At 37.6% G+C, this 24,145-nt stretch overlaps 3 protein-coding genes across 6 annotated transcripts in view; 1 reads left to right on the top strand and 2 right to left on the bottom strand.

Moving 5' to 3' along the window:
* NDUFB5 (NADH:ubiquinone oxidoreductase subunit B5) overlaps positions 1 to 6,589 on the bottom strand; it is a 14,611-nt gene extending 8,022 nt beyond the window's left edge. Inside the window, exon 1 of the mRNA XM_008520737.2 lies at positions 6,344 to 6,589. Within this exon, the coding sequence (XP_008518959.1) occupies positions 6,344 to 6,464 (121 nt within the window). The 5' untranslated portion in view covers positions 6,465 to 6,589. The remainder of the gene's footprint in view (positions 1 to 6,343) is intronic.
* Positions 6,474 to 24,145, top strand: MRPL47 (mitochondrial ribosomal protein L47). Of its 2 annotated transcripts, XM_008520836.2 has the most exons (7): positions 6,474 to 6,753; positions 9,270 to 9,421; positions 10,009 to 10,069; positions 12,967 to 13,063; positions 17,228 to 17,358; positions 19,584 to 19,679; positions 23,092 to 24,145. In XM_008520836.2, exons 1-7 carry the CDS (start codon positions 6,656 to 6,658, stop codon positions 23,213 to 23,215), a joined length of 759 nt encoding a protein of 252 aa, XP_008519058.1. In that variant the 5' UTR covers positions 6,474 to 6,655; the 3' UTR covers positions 23,216 to 24,145. The 2 variants fall into 2 exon arrangements, with proteins under 2 accessions (XP_008519058.1, XP_008519139.1); XM_008520917.2 differs by lacking the exon at positions 9,270 to 9,421 and having other exon boundaries at positions 6,616 to 6,753.
* The window catches only part of ACTL6A (actin like 6A), a 31,012-nt gene continuing 30,537 nt past the window's right edge, over positions 23,671 to 24,145 (bottom strand). For all 3 annotated transcript variants that reach the window (XM_070582410.1, XM_008521152.2, XM_008521083.2), the window contains exon 14: positions 23,671 to 24,144. In XM_070582410.1, the coding sequence (XP_070438511.1) occupies positions 24,064 to 24,144 (81 nt within the window). In that variant the 3' untranslated portion in view covers positions 23,671 to 24,063. The remainder of the gene's footprint in view (position 24,145) is intronic.

Raw genomic sequence — 24,145 nt, 5'->3', positions numbered from 1 at the left:
CTCCTGAAATCTGTTCTTGAGGCCCAGATGACATGTTATCTTCCAAGAAACCAACATTCTTCCCAGCCAGATAAGATCTCTCCTACCTTTGAATTGCTGTACAGTAGTCCCCCCTTACCAGCAATTTTACTTTCCGAGGTTTCAGTTACCCAAGGTCAACTGCAGCCCAAAAATATTAAATGGAAAGTTCCAGAAATGAACAATTCACAAGTTTTAAATTGCATGCCATTCTGAGTAGTGGGATGAAATCTTGCATCTTCCCTCTGCGTCCCAGGGTGAATCATCCTTTTGTCCAAAGGATCCACGCTGTATACACTACCCACCCATTAGTCACTTAGTAGCCATCTCGGCTATCAGATTGACTGTCACAGTATCACAGTGCTTGTGTTCAAGTCACCCTTAGTTTACTTAATGATGGCCCCAAAGCGCAAGAGTACGGATGCTGGTAATTCCGATATGCCAAAGAGAAGCAGTAAAGTGCTTCCTTTAAGTGAAAAGGTGCAAGTTCTCGACTTAACAAGGGAAGAAAAAGATCATATGCTGAGGTTGCTAAGATCTATCATAACTTTTATTAAAATATATGGTTCTATTAAAATAAATATAATTGTATAATATAAAATATAATTGTTCTATTTTATTATTAGTTATTGCTGTTAATCTCTCACTGTGCCTAATTTGTAAATTAAACTTTATCATAGGTACGTATGTATAGGAAAAAACATGGTATATATAGGGTTTGGCCGTATCCGTGGTTTCAGGCATCCACTGGGGATCTTGGAATCCCCTCAGATAAGGGGGAACTACTCTACCCTATTGTTAAACAACAATTACTCATGTCATTAAATGTGCTAGATAACTGTTATTACTATTAACTGTTCCAAACCCTCTTTCACAGCACTGAACTGTTTTCACATATTCTGAGCCTTCATGATTTGTTGCTGACATAGTAGGGTCATCTGCTTATAATCTAAAAATATTAGGGGGAACATTAGGTGAACACCAGGTGACTGCCAGGCTTTCTGGAACTCAGATCCTCCTGCCACCAAAATAGGCATCTTTTACCACTCTCTAAAGCCTGGAATTTCTCAATTAGGTATTTATTAATTATGTGGAACTAAGGTTTCAATAACCAATTTTTTTAAATGCAAATAACCTCAGGAAAGTTGTTTTTGAAAATTGTGATATTTGTGAGGATCAAATAATGCAGATTGTTTTGTGTCTCCAAGACAACAATCGAAAATTGGTCATTTTCTTTCCCTCATTCTCAGACTATTCCCAGTCAATGGCACCACCAACTCAATTACCCAGGCTAAAAATCTGTCATCTTCCTTGCACCTAAACCCCATTCATCAGCTGTCAAGGCCTCTTGATTCTAAGATTCAAACTTTGCATTTCTGTCCATGTCCTCTTTATCTCACTGGCATAAGTAATCGACATCCCCTATAAGCCATCCAACATTCAGAAGCATCTTCCTAAAACACAACTGATGTCATTCTTCTGCCAAGACACTCTGCTGCCTACAAAATAGTTAAGATACTTTGGCTTTGTATTCAGTCCCTCCCCTCCCGCAATTTGGTCCCAAGTTCCCTCTTTTTAGCCTTCTTTCTCAACACCCACCTATCCCAAGAGCCTCATCTTCAGATGCATCAGAAAACACATCCTTTACTTATCTGCCAATTCCACCTGTTAAAACTATCCCCAGAATCCAGTTAAAATACCCCACCTTCCATGTCTGAATTAACTCCACACTCCTTTGTTTACATAATCATTTTAATAGTCTCCTCAGTTTTTTAAAATCATAATATGCACATATCAGTCTTCAACGTTAAAGTTCCCGGCAGCTGAGGGGAGAACTTAAGCTCATTCTGGAATCACTTGATACTTGACATTTAATAAGTAATTTAATTAAATAGAATACTTTTATCAGCTTATTTTCTGAGAAAGGTTTCAGTGAGGGTGAATGAAAATAACAGGACAGTACTAGATGTTCAAGAAAGGTGTGGCCACAGGGCCCCGTAGAAGACTAATGCTAGGGGCTGTAGATTTTTTCCACTCACTTTTCACGACTACCTTATGAGGTAAATTAAAATTATCATCCTCTTTCTCTCCCTTTTTTTTTCAGTTCTTATGGTAAGAGACAAGTTCATTTCAAAATGACATTTCCAGACAGATGCAAAATTATCCAGAAATACATTTCAGGGTTATAAATACTTATCAATAGGAAAGAGATTAATTTTATTTTATGGCCCTGTCAAGTCAACAGAATATAAGCACACTTGTAATAAACACCCTCTTCTTTAAAGATGAAGAAGTGCAGGTTCTGAGTAATTAAGAGCTTTCCACTTAGCTTCCAAGACGTGATGACCCGAGGTCACACAGCTACTAAACTCTGGAGCCAGGATTTGAACCTAGGCAGTCGAGCTGCAGGGGAAACAAACAAGACAAGGTTCTCCACTCTGCTGGATCTTACATTCTTGGAGGGGCAGACATAAACAATAACAGATTAAAACCTTTCATTCCACAGTGACAGATAAGGCTTCACGCGCAAACTACCCTTGAAAGCAGGTACACAGCTGAAACTCAGTAACCATCATTATAGCTATTAGATTCTTTCCTACTCCCAGTGGAAAGGGCGTAGATGATCTGTAATGATCCTTCGGGAATTCCAAGAATGGAGAACAGTGTATAAAGAGGATCTGGGGGTGAAATTTTACCTCAGTTTATCTCCAGCTAGGCATGATTAAATACTATCCAGGGGAATATTTGAAGAGGAGGATATTTGTAATCATAAATGGCCTACAAAGGGATTTTATGAAGGAATGTTAGCACATGTAGCTTTGTAACAGGTTCAAATGCCTGCTGGAAATTTGTTGAATATCACTGGCCTTTTCCATCATTTTTCCAACAAGTCCCTATTTATAATGCTTCATCATGTGAAGTGACATAATTCAAATTAAATTGGGAGAAGAGAAGAGGAGTAAACAGAACAAGATATTTTTAGGTTGGAGAAGATCTTTCTGGCTTTGTAGTAAATCTTACTTCCTCTCTACCTACTTGTACTGCATAGGGCCAAGAGCTTAAAGTATATCTTTGATCAAGAGGATTAAACAATTACTACCTTTAAAATCCTAGACTACTGCCTGGCACATAAGTCCTCAATAAATGTAAGCTGCCATTATAATAATAATAATATATTATTATAATTATTATTAGTACAGTAGCGCACTATTTTTGTAACACTTAAGTCACAGTTTCCTCATCTGTAAAATGGGAATAATCACAGTGTTAGCACTTTGCAGAGTCTTTGAAAGAATAAGATAGACTGAATACAAAGCATTTGATGCTTTGCTATTATGATTATTTATTTCCCTAGAATTCAACCTACAGTCTCCAAGGGGCTCCAAATAGCCCTCCCATGACTGCATTATGACTTTCCTAGGATGTTAAGACTTTTCTTTCATGGGTCCTTTCCACTCTAAGAAGATATTTAAAATTATTATTTTATGACTGGGTTGACATAAGATGAACACAATCCAGGCTAGATCCATTATCACATATTTATTAACATTATAGGGTTTTTTTCTGATTTTAAAAGAAATTCAAATTAAAACATTTTCGCGGAGCCCTATAAGTGTCATGTAGGCCACATCAACAAACTGAGGAATAAAAACCACATGATCATCTCAATAGATGCAAAGAAAGCATTTGACAAGATCCAACAGCCATTTATGATAAAAACTCTGAAGAAAATGGGCACAGAAGGGAACTACCTCAACATAATAAAGGCCATATATGACAAACTCACAGCCAACATCATACTCAATGGGCAAAAACTGAGCACCATCCCTCCCCTGAAAACAGGAACGAGACAAGGATGCCCTCTATCACCACTCTTATTTAACATAGTACTGGAGGTCCTGGCCAGAGCAATCAGGCAAGAAAAAGGAATAAAAGGAATCCAAATAGGGAGGGAAGAAGTGAAACTCTCGCTGTTTGCAGACGACGTGATCTTATATATAGAAAACCCCAAAGAATCCATTGGAAAACTCTTAGAAGTAATCAACAACTACAGCAAAGTTGCAGGGTATAAAATCAATTTGCATAAATCAGTAGCATTTCTATATTCTAATAACAAACTAACAGAAAAAGAACTCAAGAACACAATACCATTCACAATCGCAACAAAAAGAATAAAATACCTCGGGGTAAATTTAACTAAGGAAGTGAAGGACCTATATAATGAAAATTACAAGGCCTTTCTGAGAGAATTGGATGACGACATAAGGAGATGGAAAGACATTCCATGTACATGGATTGGAAGAATAAACATAGTTAAAATGTCCGTTCTACCTAAAGCAATCTACAGATTCAACACCATCCCAATCAGAATCCCAATGACATTCTTTACAGAACTAGAACAAAGAATCCTAAAATTTATATGGGGCAACAAAAGACCCCGAATTGCTAAAGCAATCCTGAGAAAAAAGAACAAAACGGGAGGCATCACAATCCCTGACTTCAAAACATACTACAAAGCTACAGTAATCAAAACAGCATGGTACTGGTACAAAAACAGGTGCACAGATCAATGGAACAGAATTGAAAGTCCAGAAATAAAACCACACATCTATGGACAGCTTATCTTCGACAAAGGAACTGAGAGCATACAATGGAGAAAAGAAAGTCTTTTCAACAAATGGTGCTGGGAAAACTGGAAAGCCATATGTAAAAGAATGAAAATTAACCATTCTTTTTCACCATTCTCCAAAATAAACTCAAAATGGATCAAAGACCTAAAGGTGAGACCTGAAACCATAAGGCTTCTAGAAGAAAACGTAGGCAGTACACTCTCTGACATCAGTATTAAAAGGACTTTTTCGGACACCATGTCTTCTCAGAGAAGGGAAACAATAGAAAGAATAAACAAATGGGACTTCATCAGACTAAAGAGCTTCTTCAAGGCAAATGAAAACAGGATTGAAACAAAAAAAACAACCCACTAACTGGGAAAAAATATTTGCAAGTCATATATCTGACAAAGGCTTAATATCCTTAATATATAAAGAACTCTCACAACTCAACAACAAAAAATCAAACAACCTGATCAAAAAATGGGCTGGAGACATGAACAGACATTTCTCCAAAGAAGACATACGGATGGCCAATAGGCACATGAAAAGATGCTCATCATCGCTGATCATCAGGGAAATGCAAATCAAAACTACACTAAGATATCACCTTACACCAATTAGAATGACAAAAATATCTAAAACTAATAGTAACAAATGTTGGAGAGGTTGTGGAGAAAAAGGAACCCTCATACACTGCTGGTGGGAATGCAAACTCGTGCAGCCACTATGGAAAACAGTATGGAGAGTCCTCAAAAAATTAAAAATAGAACTACCATACGATCCAGCCATTCCACTAGTGGGTATCTATCCAAAGAGCTTCAAGTCAACAATTCCAAAAGTCCCATGCACCCCAATGTTTATTGCAGCATTATTTACAATAGCCAAGACGTGGAAGCAACCTAAGTGCCCATCAACAGACGAATGGATAAAGATGTGGTATATAGATACAATGGAATACTACTCAGCTGCAAAACAGAACAAAATCATTCCATTTGCAATAACATGGATGGACCTTGAGGGAATTAAGTGAATAAGCCAGTTAGAGAAGGATAATCTCTGTATGACTCCACTCATATGAGGAATTTAAAAATGTGGACAAAGAGAACAGATTAGTGGCTACCAGGGGAAAGGTGGGGAGGGGGGTGGGCACAAAGGGTGAAGTGGTGCACCTACAACACGAATGACAAACATTAATGTACAACTGAAATTTCACAAGACTGCAACCTATCATTAACTCAATAAACAAAACAAAAGTGTCATGTAGGCACTGTGCCTACTGGATGAGTTACCCCTGAGCCTCTCCACCTGTCTGCATATTACTTAGCATCAGTGGGCTGCTCAGCAACATGACTTCCCACTTCGCGGGATTAGAACCTAGTGCAGGTGGAACGTACAAGAATCTGGTGCCTGAGAAACATGGGGCTCAGCTCTATGCCCAGCTAACCTCAGCTTCATCCGCAAATTAGCACCAGTTGGAATGAAAGAATGGCAAAGTGTTTCACAAATGCTAATTAATAATTTAAACGCGATCGATTTGATTACTTTAGGAAAACCCTCAATCTCCTCACATAGTCCATGCTCTGTCTCTCTGAAGCCCCAAGCCCGCAATTTCTCCCGGCTCCCTCCGGATCCCATCAAGGTCACCCAGGAAGAGTCCTCCATCTTTCACCCCGCATCCCCTGAGTGCACTTTCTCCCAAAGCCAGCACCCACCGACAGTCTTCGGAAAGCCACGGGTGAGGAAGCCCCCGAATGCATGTCGAGGGCCAAGGCGGCGGCCACACAGAGAGGCCGCAGCGACCGAAGCTCGCTGCAACAAACTCATGGCCGCCATGGCTACTGCGGGCAGGAGAGGAACCGGGGAGAGCAACGGGAGCCGACAGAGCCCATTCACCAACGAGCGCGAAGCCAGAAAGTGGCCATGTTGAGTGAGGGCAAAGCGTAGTCCCTGCCTCCGGTGGGCGTGAGATACCGGAAGTGGCGTCATTGTGGTCGGAAGCATGGTTTACTTACTTATACGGAAAGATGGCTGCGGCCAGTTTGACTGGTCTTTGCAGAAAAGTCTCAGGCTTCCTGAAGGCTTCCAGGTCGTTAATAAGTCCTCAGACCCCTGCTAGCACAGGGTAAGTGATGCGAGGAGTGGGTTTGTCCACCTTTCCAACTTTGGATCTTGTTTGGTTGCTGAGATGCTGAGAACGCCTCAGGGATGGAAAGGCCGCCGGGATGGCTGAGCCGGAACCCACCTCTGTGAGGAGTGGGTGACCTTGGAGAAGTCGCCCACCTCCGACATTTGCGTTCCTTCCACAAGCATTTTGTTGCCACCTACTGTGGACCGGGCAGTACATGGCGTCTGTAATGCACAGTATTTGTTGAATTAACCCTACAGGTACAGAAGCATCCTGTTTGCCTGGGTGGGTTGGGAAAAACTTCACTGAACAGCTTAGGCGGGAAACTGAAGGCTGTGTCAGATTTAGATGGATAAGAAAGAAGGGGCCTTTGTACTTCCAGAATCTATCACAAAGAGATTGAGAAAATGTTGTAAATGTTGAGAAAATAAATGAAAGTAGCCAAGTGAACGGAAAGTCGCACTGCAGGTGTGAGAAAGGAACGCGCTACTCATGGTGTTATTTCTGGAAAGACAGCTTGTCTTCTGGACAGACCGATCATTTTTTACTTTAGGGTATATGGTTTCCTCCCTTTTACTGGGTTTTGTCTATAAGTAGTTGAATTTTATAAATAGTTGGATATGTCAGACTTTTTTTTAAGTAAAAATGTATATGCTCTTGAATCCAGCACAGTTACTGAGCATGTCATATGCTCCAATGTTATTGCTTACAGTAACCTCAGAGATAAGCAATATTTTTTTGCATTTTGCGGAAGCCCAGAGGTGTAACTTGATCAAGGTGGCAAACTTGGATCAATTGTCTCTTCCATCTCATCATTTCCTTAAAAAATTAATTTTAGACTTTTATTATTATTATAAAATGAATATCTGCTCACTTGCAGAGACTTTGGAAAGTAGGATAAAGTATTTTGAAGATCAAAGTAAAAATCAACTATAGTTCTACAACTCAGAGATAAACAGATTTCCTCGCATTCTTTTTAACTTTCCATATATACACATACATTTAATTCTAAAATAAAATCAGGATCATATTTACATGTATGCATTTTCATTTTCTACCCTTGGTTCCTCAAATTTTATTTTTAAAGATTTCAAAGCAACAGAAAAGCTGTAAGAGTAGTACCAAGAATAACCATATACTCTTCATCTATATTAACCAATCCTTAGCAATTTGTCACGTTTTCTATATCTCTTTATATCTATGCCTTGTTGTTCTGAACTATTTGAGGCATGTCAGAATTATAAACATCAAGACACTTCAGCGTATGTCTCCTAAGAATGAGAATACTGTCTTAATAACCGCAGTACTACAGTGATCACACAGAGGAATTTAATATCGATACACTACTATTATTGTGCTACTAGCATACAGTCCAAATTCAAATGTCCCTCATTGTCCTGGTAATTTCTTCTTTTCTTCCTTAATTTTTTATTCAGGATCCTATCAATAATCATTTATTTATTTCATTAATTGTCTGGTTACTTTCATTTTCTTTAACCCAGAACAGTTCCTTTTTCCTCTTTCATGACATTGACATTTTTAATAAGATCAGCCTTTTCAGAATATCACTCCATTTGAATTTGTCTTACTGTTTCCTCATGATTAGATTCAGATAAAAAAAGATTTTTTTCTTTTGCAGGGAAGATTTGCCCTTCTCTAACATCCATTGCCAAATTTTCTCCTTTTTTCTCCCCCTCCAAAACCCCATACGTAGTTGTGTATAGTTGTAAGTTTTTCTAGTTCTTCTATGTGAGCCGTCACCACAGCACAGCTAGTGACAGACAAGTGGTCATGTTCCATGCCCGGGAACTGAACCCAGTCTGCTGAAGTGGAGCACGCCTAACTTTAACCACTAGGACAGCCAGGCTGGCTCTAAAGTTTTTTGATAGGAATACAACGTTTATGCTATACTTCACTATTGTGTTTTAAATTATTTCTCCAAGTCATTAAATAGTCTTTAAAAGCATGATTTTTAAATTACTGCATAATAGGTTATCATATGGATGCACAGTAATTTTTTTTTAACCATTCTCCAGTTGCACTTTATGTTATCAACTTTTTGATGTCATATTTAATGCTTTAATAGACATTTTAAAATCACCTCCTATCCATGGTAATTTCTTTAGTTGAAATTTCTAGATGTGGAATTCCTGGGTTAAAGGAGGAAGCATTGGGACCTCTGATACATGTTGCAAAATTAACCTTCAGAATGTTTTTATCTGTTCGTATATCCATTAGCAGTATATGAAGGACCTAAAAATGTTACCTTAAAATATAATTATGTCAATATATTGCCTCCAAAATTATGTGAATATATTAACCTCTGAAATTATGATAGCAACATCTACAATGCAATATTAAAAATAATGTCTAAAGCATTTTATAAGTTTATTGTTTCTTGTGCAGAAACCCTGAGTAGGTTTTTTAAAATTTTAGATGAGGAAATGATTCCATTTATTGCTTATAAAATCCGAATGTTGTCAAACTTCAATCACTTGTTTATATCTGTTCAGTTGCAGGTTTTCTCTTAGTCTGTTGCCTAAGAATACACCAAATGTCACATCTTTTCACCAGTGTAGATTACTTCATATCACGTTGTCAAGGAAAGGACTGGAAGAATTTTTTGATGACCCAAAGAATTGGGGGGAAGAAAAAGTAAAATCTGGTGAGATATTTAGGTTGATGGATGTTAAATATATTTATTGAACCCTCCATCATTTTGGATTATTTATGCAGTTTTGGAATTATTTAGATGTTTGTTTGTTTTTAATTTCCCTTGGGAATGTCTATTAGAGAAAATTAAAAGGACAGTGTGAGAGTAGAGTTAATTGTTCCTTAGCAGGTTGGCAAAGGGTTTAGAAGAAGAGTAGGTTGAAATTATTAACTGGAGTGAGGTTTTGGGTCTGTTTTAGATTTCATTTTTTAGAGATAATTGAAAATTAATTTATAATGATATAAAGTATTTTGACATTAGACTGTGAAAATACATTCTATACTAATACTAACATTTTTTGAATGCTATTGCCAGTCACGTTACTATAATTTTCATACGTGTTATCTAATTTAATCCCAATTTAATCCTCATTATATATTATACTGTAATATAATAAGCTATTACACATTTTATTGATAAGGAAACAACAGGTTTAGAGAGATGATTTGATAAAAGGGTTTAGAGAGGTAATTTGATAATTTGCCAAAGGGCACATAGCTAGAATATTATTTCCTATTATGAATTTATCATTTTAATAGGAGCTGCATGGACCTGTCAGCAGTTAAGGAACAAGAGTAATGAAGATTTACATAAACTTTGGTAAGTATATTGAGTTCATTGACATCTGGGTGTTTGAAGCAGTTACAGTATAATAACCATGAGGTATAGACTTTACATCTATCTGATAGAAGAAATTGAGTAAAGTGATTTGTCTTACAGTAGTGTGGATGATACATAAGCTCATTAAAGATTTTATAATATGACAAGTTAAATTACATTAAGGCAAATGTATCAGAGTTCTCGAGTAGTTAGGAGTTCAGAAATTTTGCTGTAGCTGCTACCAGTCATACCAACACCTTTATACTAACAATTCTGAGCAAACTAATAAAATGAAATGGCGAAGAGTTGATCCATGTAGGCCTTCCTCCTTTTTATTACCTTTCGCATAGTCTGGAATCTTTAGCTTATTTGCTTTGGGAAAGTGTGTTGGAGGGTGCATTTAATTGGCAATTTAGGTAGATTTTTCTGGCAAAGTTCTCCTGAAGAATTAGAGGGGTTGAAAGGATTTAAGACAGGGTTGTATTTTTACATATATGTGTGTGTGTGTGTGTGTGTGTGTGTGTGTATTTTATTGAGGTATAATTGACATAACATTATATTAGTGTCAGGCATACAACATAATGATTTGATATTTGTATATATTGCAAAATGATCAACACAGTAGTTCCAGTTAACATCTGTCACCATTCATGGTTACACAATTTTTTTTCCTTGTGATGAGAACTTTCAAGATCCACTCTCCTGGCAACTTTCAAATGTGCAATACAGTATTATTAACTATAGTCACCAGGCTATACATTACATCCCCGTGACGTACTCATTTTATAACTGGAAATTTGTACCTTTTAACCTCCTTTCACCCATTCCCCCACCATCTGCATTAATTGGCTATATTTAGCCCAAAGATATGTTTTGTTTGGACTGTACTGTTTTTACAATTGGGAAATCTCACACAAAAACATAAGGATTTCTGGCTCCTCTTGAATAATCAGACCTGTGATCTGGTAACACTGGATCTGCATTCCCATGTAGTAATAACTGGCTGGTTGGTAGCAGCTGCCACATCTAGACAGAGCAGTGCACACCACTTCTTACCCATCCTGTTCTTTCTCCAAGCCCACATCACTCTTAATTATCTGTCTAGTCACTGTAGGCATTTAAAGTTTTATCCCCTGATTTAGAGGATTATTTATCTTTCGTGGTAGATTAAAGAATTATAAACTGCTTATAAAAATCACTAATATAGGCTTATTCATGTGATTCAATAAGAAATATGTATTTGGTCTTTGTCCCCAGTTCCTTGGCACACAGCTCCTAAATCCCTTGGAATTTCCTGAGTGATAGGAGTATCTTTTGTCCTAATTAGGCAATTCTTGGTGGCCCCTAGATAGCTTCAGACTAGAGGCTGGTCCAGAAAAACCAATTCGATTAGAGGGTGGAGCTTTCAGCCTCACCATCACCCCCACCTCTAGGGAGGGGAGAGGGGCTGGAGATTGAGTTCAATCACCAATGGCCAATGATTTAATCAATCATGTCTAGTAATGAAACCTCCATAAAAGACCTTCAACAACTGGATTTGGAGAGCTTCCAAGTTGGTGAACCCATGGAGCTGCTGGGAGGGTGGTGCGCCCCTTCCCACGTGCCTTGCCCTTTGCATCTTCTGTTTGGCTATTCCTGAGTTGTATCCTTTGTAATAAACCAGTAATAGTAAGTAAAGCACTTTCCCAAGTTCTGCGAGCCTTTCTATCAAATTGTCAAACCTGAGGAGGGGGTCATAGGAACCTTCAATTTATAGCTGGTCAGTCAGATGTGTGGGAGGCCTGGAGCTTGCTATTGCTGTCTGAAGTGGGGGGCAGTCTTGTGGGACCAAACCCTTAAATCTGTGGACTCTGGCACTAACTCCAAGTAGTTAGTGTCAGAGAGTTGGAAAAGACAATATGTATTTGGTGTCAAGTATTATGTGTAAAACAGCACAGATTCATTATAGATAAATAAGTTGTATTAAAGCACCGATGCAGTGGGTTGTTGGTAAAGGGATAGTTAGGGCTGTTGCAGTATTCATCGTGGCTAAAACCAAACAGATTGTCTTCTGCCACTCCCTTCCCCCAAAATTGTCTTCTTCCATAGCAGAAAGTACCCCAATCCCTTTGTCTCATTTGCAGTGCCCTCCACATTTCTTTCCTTTCCTTTCTTTCAGCTCTGATTCTCAAACAAATTTATTCACAAAACCTGCCCCTCCTTCAGCTTTTCTACTTCAGTACCTTTAGTTATGTTTGCTTCAGTTTCCTTTCCAGCCTAATATGGGAACTCTGTGAAGCTTTCTGTGATCATCTTGGCTAGGAGAGATGTCTCATCTCTCCCACTTAATTCTTCTGGTACTTCTTGTCTGTACCACTCAGTACACCAGACCACATTACAGTTTCGGAGGCAGCATAGTGGAGTAAGAAGAGGATGGGTGTTGCACACAGGGTATCCACAATTTGAATCTTGTGTTAGCTATGTGCTCCAGAATACTTCTCTCAGCTTTTGTGTCATCATTTAGAAAGTGGAAATAGTACCAACCTCAAAGGGTGGTTGAGAGAATTAAAATAATGTATGTAAAATGCTTAGCACATTGCCTGGCATGTCATAGGCACTGAATAAATGTTATTTATCTTCCATCTTCTCTCTCTGCTTGGAATGTAGGCACTGTATTTTATTGTTTTTTGTAAGTCTCCTGGCACTTCTCACAATATGTGGCACATGGAACATTTACTGAAGAAATGAATAAGAACAGATAGAGCTCTGTTTAAAGTATTATCCTTTGTAGTGATATTCAATATATCAAGATTTTTAAAGGACTTTTGAGTACAGATCATTGATTTTGATGTCAAAAATCACGACTTTATTAATATAACCACAGAATAGCATCACAAGCTTCATGTTCTTTGATGTAGGTATGTCCTACTGAAAGAAAGAAACATGCTTCTAACTCTAGAGCAGGAGGCCAAGCGGCAGCGACTGCCCATGCCGAGTCCAGAGCGGTTAGAAAAGGTAAGATGTGTGGGAGATGGGACACCATCGTGTGGGACAAAAGCTAAAAGATGCGAGTGTATGGTTCCTATGTTTCTTGTCATGTAGGTTTTTTATTCTCTCTGCTTGATTTTTAGTAAATTTACAGGGTTGAGCAACTGTCACTACTGTCTAATTTTAAAACATTGTCATCACCCCAACAAGCAGCCTCATGCCCATCTGCAGTCACTCCCCATTCCTACCTGCAGCCCTCAACATATGTGTGGACGTACGTTTTATTTCTCTCTGGTAGAGATACCTAGGAGTGAAATTACTGGCTCCTCTAGTAAATCTATGTTTAACGTTTTAGGAAACAACACAACTGTCTTCTAAAGTAGCTGCACTAGTTTACATTTCTGGTTCCAGTTTAGCCACTTCCTCACCAACTAGGTCAAATTGTTTTTATGCATTATTTTTTATTGTGGTAAAAAACACATAGCAAATTTGCCATCTTAACCATTTTAAGTGTATAGTTCAATAATGTGAAGTATATTCACATTATTGTGAAAAGGTCAACCATTTTTTAAATTAGGTTTCCTTCATCGTTAAAGAAAAATCCCTTGGGTTCCTTATTTCCACTCCTAGAGGTAATTAATCCTACATGTTTGTTTTTATTCATCACGGTTTTTCTCTGCGTGTAGAAGTGTGCCTAATTCTTTTTATTTACACGAAGAGTACATCTGTACTCTTCTGAAACTTGCGTTTTCCACTTACCTGCTATATCCTGGGTATTTTTCCATATCAGTATATGGAGATCTGCCCTTTTTTGTCATGGCTGTACATGTTTATGTTTAAGGTATTTCTTCAATAGAATTTTTATGTTTTATTTAGTTAGATTTATGAGTTCTTTTCCTAGATTCCTTTTGAGGTCACCTCTTTATTGATTTTTCTGTGCCGTAGTAAGTAGTCAGTGAGAACAGAATTCAGCTTTTTGTAGCAGCTTTAGTCTTGCTGCCTGACCTCAGCTGCCTCAGTTTTCTTTCCCCACACTACTCACAACTGGTACTGCCACACTGCCTCCAGACGGAAGGACCTAATATCCCTGGAGAGTCAAAGAGTGGAATAAAGTCTCAGTTATTTACCCTGATTATGGAGGTTATTCTGGCTTAGTGAAAATTGAGTTACGTAACATTATTGGTTTTCTAAACTTTATTTTGACATAACATGAGAACAACAGAAAGGCTATGAGAATAGTACACAGAGATGCTCTTTGCCTAGACGCCCCATGTGAACATTTTACCACATTTGCTTTATCCTTCTCCGCCTCCTCTACATAAACATATTTTTTCCTCAGCTGTTTGAGAGCAAATTATATATACACGATGTCTCTTTATCCATAAATACTTTTTGCCAAAAAAATAAGGCTATTTCCTTACATATCCACTGTATAGTTTTCAAAATCAAGAAATTAGCATTGATGCAACACTATTGTCTAATCTACAGATCTTATTCAGATTTCATCAGTTACCCCAACAATGTCCTTTATAGCAAAGGAAAACCCTGGATCATACATTTTCAGTTCTTAGGTCTCTTTAGTCTCCTTTAATCTGGATACTCAGTCTTTTTTTGTACTTCATGACATTGACATTTTTGAAGAGTATAGTCCAATTTGGGTTTGTATGATATTTCTCATGGTAATGCTGATGATTGGCAGGAATATCCTAGAAGTGATGCTGTATTCTTCACAGTGTGTTGTATCAGGAGATACAGGATGTTGATTTGTTCTGTTACAGATGTTGTTAGCATTAATAATTTGGTTAGTGTGGTGTCCATTAGGTTTCTTCACTGTATAGTTACTCATTTTTCTTTGTATTGATGTCATGTAAATATCCTGTAGCTCCTCAACCTTTCACTCACTAGTTTTAGCATCCATTGATTATTCTTGCCTGAATCAGTTATTACTATGTTTGCTAAGTAGTGATTTTCTAATCTTATCATTCATTCTGTGTTTAGTTAGCTTTCTTCTGGAAGGAAAGGCTTTCCCTTCTCCCTATTTCATCCTTCCTTGCTTCCTATCAGTGTGGACTCATGGATTCCAATTTTATTCAATGCATTATAATCCTTTAATATCATGATCCCAGATTTGGTCAGTGTAGGTTCCTTCAAGCTGGCCCCTGTGTCCTTATGGTTCTTTGATGAGGCACAGCAAGATTTTCTGGATTCATCTTGTACTTTTCCTGCCCCAGCCCTGGAATCAGCCATTTTACAAAGGAACCTTGATCCCTTTTAATGGAAATGGGGAATGGCATGTTTAGAAACTAAGATCTGGGTGCTAGGTGTCTTCACAGCTATGTAACATTTGTCAAGTAATATGATTTTATTTTCAGGTATATTTGCTACCTCTGCTATTAAGGAAAGTTATGTTTTAGAGACTCTTTTAAGTGCACTGGCTGTTTATAAATAGCACAGTGTTTATTTGATGAAAAAGCTTTTGCTAGAATGGTGCTGTTATAAGACTTTTAAATTTCAATAATAGATTATCGCCTCTCCCTGCTTTAAAAAATATATTTCAGAGGTGAATTTCAGCCCAAAAGGTTGTATGTACTGCACTTTCTGAATTAGTAGAATCCCAAATAATAAAAGTTTTCTCCACATAAACTGAAAGTGGCCATAATGTTTTTTAAAAACCTCAAATTTGTACAGTTTGCTCAGTGTTTTGTGACATACTGCTAAGAAAAATTTATCAAGAAAAAATCAAGAGAGAATTATTCTCAATTTAAGGTATAAACTAAAGATTTAGAACTGTGTAAGGACACTCTTGGCTCTGGGAAAGTTACAAACTGGAAAAGAAAGCTCTTTGAGGTTGGCCTGTTTTGAATAAGGTGTGTCTAATTGACATTTGTGATTTTCCTTCTCATCCACTGGCATGAACGTAAGTGGATGTTGACTCTGTGGACTTGGTAGCCATTTACTTGCTGTCTTTGTGAGCTAACCCTAGATTTCAGGTAGGAGCCTCAGCCCTGACCTTGCTTGGGCAAACTCTCGAATGTAGTCGGTCAACAGCCAGGCTTGCTAAGTTCCTGAGGGTTAGAGAGCTTAGCATTTGGCCCTTACCAGTGTTGTCCCTTCAAACTCCTCAGTTTGTCTGTCTTCAAAATGGGATTTGTTTTCTTACTCATTGTTTATTTCTCAAGGATTTTGTAGAAATTCATATAGTTGAGAGGAAGTACTTGTGGATTCAGCTACTCAGTGTGGCATTGAGTGAAGTTGGGGATAGCAGAGTGCCAAGTGTGAGCTGAATATGCCGATATGAGGTAGTTTATCTAAACTTGTGGCTTTCACATCTCATTTGGGTCTCACAGCTACCTGGGAGATTATCTTTATAATCGAATCTGCCTGCCTTTCTGTTTTTTTGAGGATTGTTATAAGAAACAAATGTGTATATGCAGTATTTCATATCTGTTATGATGCTCAAAGATAATACACACACCTAACAACCTAAAAATTGCTCTCAGTATTTAGAACTATGAAAAAAATGTAGCTCATCTATCATTACAATCCCCAACATATCAATATTTATTTATAAAAATATAAATATGTTGCTTTATCAATATATTATTATCTACATTATAAAACAATATAAATATTGAGAGAGCAATAATAATTAGAAGTTCTAATAGTATCTTCTTGCATCGTGATGGATCTTTGGAGATTACTCTAGTACCAGGATAGACTGATATTCCATTCCCTGAAACAGCAACAGCTGCCAAGCAGGTCAAAACGTCGGTGTCTGCATGTTAGGGACACACTGATTAGTTCAAGCCAAAATGTAGGTTTTAGTATTTAAAAGTAGCAAACTGTTATCAATTCTAATAGCTCATTGAGTTTTGAAATGATGTAAGTCAAATTGGGTCACCAAAAGGAGTCTATGTAAGTGTATCCAATCAAAACTAGTATGTGGAAATTTGTGCCAAATAGATTTTCATATAAATGAAACTAAGCTTTTTAAAAATTACAAAAAGTGGTATTACAGACACCCCTGTGTGCATACCTGTGCCAAAAAGCTTTTTAGAAAACATTTGACAGAATGGTTCTTTGACTAAAATATTCATGATGGGTTGTCTGTAGCATAGTCTTTATATGTTCCCTCTCTTTGGATTCTCTTGTAGGTGATTGTTGAAATGATACCTTCTGTTCTCTTCTCAGGTGGTAGAGTCCATGGATGCATTAGATAAAGTTGTCCAGGAAAGAGAAGATGCCCTAAGACTTCTTCAGACTGGTCAAGAAAACGCTAGACCTGGTGCTTGGAGAAGAGACATCTTTGGAAGAATCATCTGGTACATAGATTGCATTGTGGCTTTTCTAAGATGAGAGTGGACATCCCATGCCTTATTCTCCTATCCAATATCTTTTAAGAAAACTCTTACCATATGATATTTTAGGTATATTATAGATGTATCTAATAGAAATAAAGGTCCCCAAATTCCTTTGGAACTCCAGGATACGAATGAAGGTAGCTTTATCTGGTAGGCCAGGCATCCCATGCCCATGATTCTGTTATCTATAGTTCTTATAACAGTGATTCTTGATCTTACGTGAATCATATGACCTTTTGAGAATCTGATGAAAGTTATAGATCCTTTCCCCAGAAAAATGTACATGTACACATGTAATTTCAGAGGGTTATAAATCCCATGAAGGTAATTTTAGGACGCATACCTGTCCTCTTTGCCCATTAAGAACCTGGGACTATTAAAAAAAGAGGTTCTTGAGGAATAAGGCCACATGAACTAGTGTCAGTCTACTCCCATTGCCACCAGGATAAGCCCTAGTCCAAATTTTGAAACAGTTTATTTTTGTTGTATCTTTCCACCCTTTGTGACATCTTGTCCCCTAGGTCCAGTTCCAAAAGTCCTGTCAGACCTTGGGAAAGGCTCTGGTAATAAACATTCACACTGGGGTACAAATAATGGAGAAGACCCAGTGCAGTCTCTCTTCCAGTGGTTCATTTACGTTTGGGTTGAGCTGCCAAAAGGAAGCATTGTTAGTAGAACTTTCAGCATCGGTTGACAAAATGGGGAATGCATTTTGGATGGTTGGAGACCTTTCCTGTACCCCTGGAATTACATCACATGATAGCACTTACTCATTTGATAAAGTTCTTTTAATGGAGTTTATGATAGTGGGCTGCTTGGAGCCAGATTTAGAGGAGTAGTTGTGCTGCCTGTAACTGTGTAATCCACTGGAGAAGAGAGAGAAATTGCCAAAACATATGACTAAAAACTTTGATCTATTTTATTTGCTACTAATTTTTATTTGGATTAATCCAGTTGAGGTCAGTTAGGACAGGGTTGGGATAGAGGAGAGAATCTATGTCAGTTTTAGAATCTGTAAGAATGCTGTTCTCTTCAAGGTTTTGTTGTTTCTTTTTTGCTGAGGAAGATTCACCCTGAGCTAACGTCTGTGCCAGTCTTCCTCTATTTTGTATGTGGGTCGCTGCCACATCATGGCTGCTGCTGAGTGGTGTAGGTCCACACTTGGGAACTGAACCCAGGCTGCTGAAGTGGAGCGCACCAAACTTAACCACTAGGCTGCTGGGCTGGCCCCTAAGATAGCCTTTTAAATGCAGAGCTCCTTCTTAAAAATGTTACATCTGCATTTTTTTTTTTTCTGTCAAAAAAAACATGTGGCAGTAATGTCAGGGATTACTTTTTGGATGTTGACTGTTGAGGATAGGTAGTAGCTCACCACCCTGATGAACCGAGGGAAATACAGTACTGTTATCTGTTCTGCCTAAAGCAGCAGTCCATGCCTCTCGTGGCCCTGTCTGTCTAATTGTATAGTAAAAGCCAAAATTACAAATAGATTGAAAGTTGAGCTTCTAATATTACAAATTAAATCTGAATTTTTAGAAAAGATTGGTTAAATGGCCTGTAATTAATCCTCCTGTTGCTTTTTTAATTGAGATATTTTCAAATAAATATTATAGTATGAATTCACAATTTTCCTTTTTCCTACTCAACATTATGATTTTTTAGGTTTTGTTATGTTGAGATATAGACATCTGTATCAGTTGGTGCAATTTATTTACATTTTAAAAACAAATCATACATATAAATATCAAGTTACGTATATATCAAATTATATATGTATATGTGTACATATATAAAATTAGTACACACGCATATATGTATCTAGTAAAAGTACAAAATATATCTGGTAATGATAAACTTTTGTGGTTAGGAGCTATTGTGGAAGTAGAGAACTTAATCTGTGTCTTAAACTTATATATGTATTTTTTAAAAGAGTCATCTGAAGCAAATATTGCAAAATATTGTCTGCAATTTTGTAGTGGGTTCATGAGTGTCTTATATTACCTATACATTTCTCTAAGTTTAGAGTATTTTATAATTTAAAACGATAAAAATTTTAAAATCTTTAAAAAGCCAATTACATCTCATTTTGTTGAAAACATATTTAGTCCAAAGAAGGCTAACACACTTAAAAAGTGAGAATGTTTTAATGTTTTCTATAAGGCGATACCTTTTTGCTTTCTTGGCAGGCACAAGTTCAAGCAGTGGCCTATACCTTGGTACCTAAATAAAAGATACAATAGGAAACGATTCTTTGCAATGCCCTATGTGGAACGTTTTACCAGGTGAGCATAAGTACCCTTAAGAATGAAACATCTTTACATCGAATAACATGTGTTAAGCTTTTACATATGTAATACATGTTCATTGTGGAAAAAAATAGAAAAATCAGGTAAAAAAGAAGAAATTAAAGTCTTATATAATCTCACCATCCAGAAATAGCTACTGTTAACATTCTAGTGTATATCCTTTCAAAAATTTTATTGCCTTTATATTTATGAATCTGTGTGTAAGTAGATGGTTAAATCCTTCTGTAATGTCGAAAGGAAGGTCCAGATACTTCAGTTGCTCCGGATGTGAGCTCGTGTCATTGCAAGGTTGATGACGTGAAAAGGGGCTAGGCTTAGGAGAGGAGCCTCTTGCACTGTATCTGAGTTCATGTCATCCTGCAGAATGGTGATTTTCAAATGTTTTCTATGGAAATTTTTTTTCTGCATTAACTTTATTATTCAGTAGGGAGAACATAGGACTTCAAGTGGTCCCGGGAACTAGCAAATAATTATAAAAATGAAATAAGATTTTTAAAAAATCTATTTGAAAACACTAACTCCACATCCAAAAGCAGATAGAAGCCACAGGAGAGTTTAATCCCCAAAATTGCAATTGGAAGGGAAAAGAATTGCAAGTTTGTGGTTTCTGAGGCAAGGGTGCTGCTCAGCTCCTGTGGCTGTGGCTGCAGAAAGAAACAGGGTGCGGAAACTGCAGGGTTACTGGCTAGAAGGTGCTAGAGATCAGAATTCAAGGCCGGAAAGCAGCTGGAAACTAGCAGCACAAGAACCACAACTTTTAACAACTGCCTTGATAATACCATCAGCAAGAGGTCTTTAAAGACTATTTTTCTGCCCCTAAAGCTTGTTTCAAAACCAGAAAAACGAAAACACTTTTAAAACACAATTTAAACAGTAATGGAATACATCTTTAAACTGAGCTTTACGATGTCTAAGTATACTTTAGAATCAGAGTTTAAATTTTTCATCTTGCCCACCAAAGCAAATACCTCTCCTGATTTCCAGTTTTATCTATTGTGATGCTGTGATTTATAGTAAGAAATATACGTTTAGTCTTCGTCCCCATTTCTGGTATAGAACCCCTAAAGCCCTTGGTATTTCCTACGTGGTGAAAGCAAAAAGAAAAAAAAGTCTTTTGTTACATTAATGATGTGACTTTTGGAAAGCCCTTAGGGGTGGTTCTGGTTCCCTGGGAACCATCCTTGAATAAATGGTTGAAGCTTTCTGTCCCACCCCCTGACTTCTGGGGAGGGGAAAGGGGCTGGAGATTGAATCACTTGCCAGTGGCCAATGATTTAATCAATCATCCTATGTAACGAGGCCTCCATAAAAACCCAAGGACCAAGTTCACAGAGCTTCCGGGTTGGTGACCACGTCGAGATTTTGGGAGAGTGGCGGGCCTTGAGAGGGCATGGAAGCTTCGCACCCTTTGCCCATACCTTGCCCTATGCAGCTCTTCTGTCTGGCTGTCCCTGAGTTACATCCTTTTATAATAAACCATAGTCTAGTGAGTAAATGGGTTTCCTAAGTTCTGTGAGCCGCTCTAGCAAATTAGTCGAATCCAGGGAGTGGGTAGTGGGAACCTCGGATTTCTCTCCAGTCAGCCAGAAGTACAGGTAACAACCTGGGCTTTCGACTGGTGTCTGAAGTCCAAGGAGGGGGTTGTGGGAACCTCCAGTCTAGTGGGTGGATCAGAAGCACAGGTGACTACCTCTGATGCTGTCTCTGGGTAGATAGTGTCAGAGTTGAATTCTCAGACACCCTGCTGGTGCTGGTGTGGGAACTGCTCCCCATCAGTGGAACTGGGTCCAGCGCCCCTTTATCTGTAGTATATCCATTCTACACGGGCACCAAATGTCAGTCAGCTTTTCCATCCCCGGGGCTCCAGGTTCAGTCAGTCCTTGCAGAATGTCTCCAGGATCTGTCGTTTCTGCTCCGTCTCTGGCCTAGTGCAGGCCCTCTTCATCCAGTCGAGTTAGTGAACATCTTCCTCACTCCACTCCATTCAAATATTGCGTCCTGGCTAATTTCCCTCAGATCTTTTTATCACATCACCGTTGTTAAAAACATACGGTAGCTTCTTGTCTACGGAATAAAATCCAGACTCCTTCCCCGCCAGCGTTCCCACAGTTTAGTCTTAGCTACTTACCCTTCATCAGTCAGATCTTTCTCCTTGTTTCCTAAACTTAACTTGCTCATTTCCCCGTTCCTGTTTCGTCAGCTTTGAAATCTCTCCACATATTCATTTTAAGGCCCAGTTCAGATGTTAAGGAATTGAAGAAATCTAACTGCACTCACTGGCTGTTTTTTCTTTCTCCAAGCCTACTGCGCTATTTGATCCTTTTGTCCCTTAGTCATCTAAGGTGAAGCTATAAATAACATGACTTTTAAAATAACGCATGAGAATTTATGAATCCAGTGTCACTTTTATAGGCCTTATACATATTCCAATTATTCAATTTTTTTAAACTTCCTTTTTAAGCCTTACCTTCAGAGCATGCAACATAATCTTCTGAATATTCCTTAGAATAGCAAACCTTTGTAAGGGTTTTTATAAACGGCCAAAATTTAGTTGGAAATGTTGATGAATAGAGTGGGTAATGATTTCACATTTGTTTAGTTTTCATACTTAATTTACAAAGTAGCTTATATCATATTTTTTGTATATACACATATTTTTGTCTTCACCCAAATGTAACTCTTATCTGAAATTCCTGTGACCTCTCCCTAGCACTAGTGTATTAGTTACTCAGTACAAGTCTCTTAATTGTATTGTATTTTACATAAACTTATTCCTATTGATCAGTAAAATATCAGCTTAAGTACAGTAGAAGCTTGGCATCCATGAGTTTATCATTTGCAGCTCTGATGATTCCTGAGTGACCCTGAGGTCCGCATAATTTAGCTGCGGTATTAAAAGCCTGTCCTGGGTGCTGACGGGCAGCAGCAGACTCCCTCAGAGTGGCGAGTCTGACTAGCACCTAAGTTCATCTCTTAGCACGGCTTTATTCTCTCTGTTGTAGGGAAATGATGTGCTAGACTGAGTGCTATCTGAAATTCAAATTAGAGAACTCCCAAAAGTCTTAGGCTATATCTCAGGATGTAAAATATCTAATGTATTCATATTGAATAAGGCAGAAAAGCCAGTCTGTTACAGGCTCACAAGCTCTGTTGATTCTTTCCAGTCAGGAGTTAGGAAGAAGTGGTGTAGGGCACAGATGCTCTGATTTCACGTTTATCTTTGACTTGTGTAGGTTTAGTGATTACTCAAGGTTGATAATATACATGACACACCTAATATGAAGACTGGCATGATTGGGGCCTTCATGGAATTGATTTGGACATACTTTGATAGTATTGAGTAACAGAATAGTTTTGTAAAATTGCTGTTGTGCTTTTATTATTCTAGACTGAGACTTGAGAAACAAGCCCGCACTGAAGCAAGGAAGAAAAGTTTAGAGAAAAAGAAACAAAAATTTCTTCAAGAAAAGTTTCCACATCTTTCTAAAGCCCAGAAGTCAAGTCTTGTCTGAGATATCTGAACTCTCACCATTTTGTTTTTCTTGGATAACAGTCTATATACAAAAGTAAATACATATTAAGTGGTTTATAAAGAAATTGTGTTTTTAGTCAAATGATTATCAACTGTTTCAAATGTTAAATATGGCATGCGAATTCTAGAAGTGCTCATGCTTCAGCCAGTTTTTTTTATAAAGTTCAGATTAAATTCCCATTTTATAAATTGTGACATCTAATTAGACTTTAATATTACCTGTATCTTAGAATGGGAAAGAGATGTCAACTGTTGTAGCAAAGACCATAAGATAGCTTTTGAAATTCAGGTAACATTTTGACTACTATTGTTAATAGGATATCAAGGGGGTTTGGATACTACCATTAATAAACAGTAAGTATTTTCACTCAAAATAATGATAAATACATTTAGTATTTAAAGTAGCAAGTCACAACACAACAATCCAAAGAAGTATTTTTGGAATGGCTAGTAATTTTTATTTAATTTTGTAAGCCTAAGGTAAAAAGCATAGGCAATAAGTTTTACTAGTCAATAAAAAGCAATTCTACCAATCCATTGGTAATTAATATACTAAAGAGAGTTGGAAAGCATTTTACTGAAAGCAAAATATTTAGAGAAAATAGACATTTATACAAAATTATAAAATGCTTGTAATAAGTGCATTTCAAGGAAAGCACAAACTTATTTTAATTTATAGAGCCAGTTAAAGCCTTAAAAAATTTAAGTGGAAATTGAAATATGCAAAAATGTATAAACATTCTACAAAAGATGGTCATTCTTTTCCTGAGTTTACTAAAGCTATGAAACGTAAGGTGACACAGGAACGTAGAGGTTTGGGAATTCTTTTCAAGGACATTTCCTTTCTACACACTGCTTCCCTCCTTCTTCGTATTCTTGTTTGGAAATCCACATCTGTTGAAAGGTGCCC

The sequence above is a fragment of the Equus przewalskii genome, chromosome 18, assembly GCF_037783145.1.
Source record: "Equus przewalskii isolate Varuska chromosome 18, EquPr2, whole genome shotgun sequence".
NCBI classification, from domain to species: Eukaryota; Metazoa; Chordata; class Mammalia; order Perissodactyla; family Equidae; genus Equus; species Equus przewalskii.
The sequence above is the reverse complement of the archived record's forward strand: the minus strand, read 5'-3'. Positions and strand labels throughout refer to the sequence as shown.

Coding starts and splice junctions, on each gene's coding strand:
- MRPL47 (XM_008520836.2), top strand. CDS start 6,656: ATGGCTGCGGCCAGTTTGACTGGTCTTTGCAGAAAAGTCTCAGGCTTC. Junction 6,754..9,269: donor CAGACCCCTGCTAGCACAGG/GTAAGTGATGCG, acceptor ATATCTGTTCAG/TTGCAGGTTTTCTCTTAGTC. Junction 17,359..19,583: donor ATCTTTGGAAGAATCATCTG/GTACATAGATTG, acceptor CTTTCTTGGCAG/GCACAAGTTCAAGCAGTGGC.